A 2812-nucleotide genomic window follows, 5' to 3' on the forward strand; every position below is an offset into this window, starting at 1 on the left:
TTTTTTACAAGACTGTGTGTTTTCTTGTGGTACATTGCAAATAGTCGAGACCTGTCATCCACAGGCTCCTTTCCAGTAGGTCTATAATAGGCCTTCGGTCCAAGACACTGCGTAAATAGTTCAAACAGTTCTTTTGCATGTTCCTTTCTTCGACAAAACACAATGACCTTTGTAGCATTCACATGCATTTCTTCTAATTCATCAATAATTGACCTAAAAGTATCATACAAGTTTTCGTGATCCACATCCTTTACAGAATATCGAATGTTGGGCTTATTTGGGTCACCAATAATCTCTACACAGTTCTTCATACACAAATCTTTAATAATGGTCTTTTGTGTTGCTTCAGTTGCTGTCGCTGTGAGTGCTATAACAGGAATATCTCTATGCACCAATGAACGAAGTTCTGATAATCTTCCATAGTCTCTTCTAAAAGCTTCTTCAGTGACACTGTCTTTTCCCCTAAAATTGGAAATTTTTACAGGTATTAGCTTTCATTTTTGCTTAAATCCCTCCGTTTAATTGTTTCATAATATATAGTAGAAGAAGCGCATATAGGAAAAACTACTTTATGCAGTACCTATATGATTTATTAATATAAATAAACTGATGAAAGCAGCAAGCGAGAGGGACAAACATGACGCTCTTCTGGTTCGGTTTTCATGTCATTACTTCACTTTAGTTACATGTAAATACACATATTACAATCAAATGTAACATAAAAACTTACCACTTCGCGATGCAATGGCTTTCATCGACAAACACGGCTTTTAAGTTGCTTTTCAACTGGCGAAATATGTGACGGTAACTGTTCAGAAGAGCTTCGGGACTCCCAAACACAATTCTGGCCTTGAAATTCAAAATATCTGTCAGTTGATCTTCCGAACAGTCGTCCCCAACATACGAGGCAGGAATTCCACGACTAACTAAGTTGTTCACTTGATCTTTCATCAGCGAGACCAAGGGAACGACCACGAGAACCATTGATTTCTTGTTTCCTAATAAATGCTCGAAAGCGTATGGTGCTAGCTCAAATGCAAGGCTTTTCCCAGCTCCTGTGGGCGCCGAAACGAAGACATCTCTGTTTGAAAGATATGCCTGAACAGTGTTCTGCTGATACTCTTTCAGTTCGGAGTAACCAACAGACGTCTTTGCTTTGTCAATCGCTTCGATAATGGAAGCCATATCAAAGTATTTTCTAATCGAGTGAAATTGTGGTGAAATCGACACCAACATCGACACCTTGATTGACATGTTTATTCACGCGGAATAGTCGAAACGGTAATTATAATAATTAATTCAGCGACCTGATTTTGGGTCGCCAAATATGGGGCGAAGCAAGTTTGACAAGTCGACTCTTCCGCGCGTTCCTTCCCTCGCTTTCGCGACCTCGCTACGCTCGGTCGCTCAAACTCGCGTGTCGGTTTAAAGAGTCGACTTGTAGCAAATCTAGATAAATGATGGTTACCATAGCAACCATAATTTTCAATATGATGATCTTGATCATATTTAGCATATTATTCATGATAAATGATGGTTACCATTGCAATCATAATTTTCATTATGATGATCTTGATCGTATTTAGCATATTATTCATAATAAATGATGGTTCCCATGGCAACTATTATCTTCATTTTGATGATCTTGATCATATTTAGCATATTATTCATGATATATGCTGGTTACCATGGCAACCATAATTTCCTTAATGATGATCTTGATCATATTTAGCATATTATTCATGATAAATGATGGTTGCCATGGGAACCATTATCATCTTTTTTATGATAATGATCAAAATTAACATAATATTCCTAATAAATTATAGTTGCAATTCCAACCATGATGATCATTATAATGATCTTGATCATATTTAGCATATTATTCATGATAAATGATGGTTACCATTGGCAAACATGGTTTTCATTATGATGATCTTGATCATATTTAGCATATTAATCATGATAAAGCATGGTTAAAATGGCAACCATAATTTTCATAATGATGATTTGGATCATATTTAGCATATTATTCATGATAAATGATGGTTACCATGGCAACCATAATTTTCATTATGATGATCTTGATCATATTCAGCATATTATTCATGATAAATTATGGTTGCCATGGCAACCATTATCATCATTTTGATGATACATACTAATCATAATAAATTATGGTTGCAATTTACACCATGATGATCTTTATGATGATCTTGATCATATTTGGCATATTATTCATGATAAATGATAGTTACCATGGCAACCATAATTTTCATTATGATGATCTTGATCATATTTAGCATATTATTCATGATAAATGATGGTTAATATGGCAACAATAATTTTAATTATGACGATCTTGATCATATTTAGCATATTATTCATGATAAATGATGGTTACAATGGCAACCATAATTTTCATTTATGATTTGGATCATATTTAGCATATTATTCATGATAAATGCTGGTTACCATGGCAACCATAATTTTCATTATGATGATCTTGATCATATTTAGCATATTATTCATGATAAATTATGCTTGCCATGACAACCATTATCATCATTTTGATGATAATGATCAAAATTAACATACTAATCATAATAAATTATGGTTTCAATTTCAACCATGATGATCTTTATCATGATCTTGATCTTATTTAGCATATTATTCATGATAAATTATGGTGGCCATGACAACCATTATCATCATTTTGATGATAATGATCAAAATTAACATACTAATCATAATAAATTATGGTTCCAATTTCAACCATGATGATCTTTATCATGATCTTGGTCATATTTAG

The 2812-nt window shown here is 33.5% G+C and overlaps 1 protein-coding gene across 1 annotated transcript; it reads right to left on the bottom strand.

Moving 5' to 3' along the window:
* Positions 1-8: 8 nt before the first annotated feature.
* Positions 9-1254, bottom strand: LOC114544901 (probable ATP-dependent DNA helicase RecS; the record flags this gene model as incomplete). Its single annotated transcript, XM_028563392.1, has 2 exons — positions 731-1254; positions 9-462 (listed from the first exon to the last, which is right to left on the bottom strand). Coding segments are annotated over exons 1-2 (978 nt in total), but the record flags the coding sequence as incomplete, so codon positions are not given.
* Positions 1255-2812: the final 1558 nt, after the last annotated feature.

This window comes from Dendronephthya gigantea, unplaced genomic scaffold (assembly GCF_004324835.1).
Source record: "Dendronephthya gigantea isolate DGI-Jeju-01 unplaced genomic scaffold, DenGig_1.0 001032F, whole genome shotgun sequence".
In the NCBI taxonomy this organism is placed as follows: Eukaryota; Metazoa; Cnidaria; class Anthozoa; order Malacalcyonacea; family Nephtheidae; genus Dendronephthya; species Dendronephthya gigantea.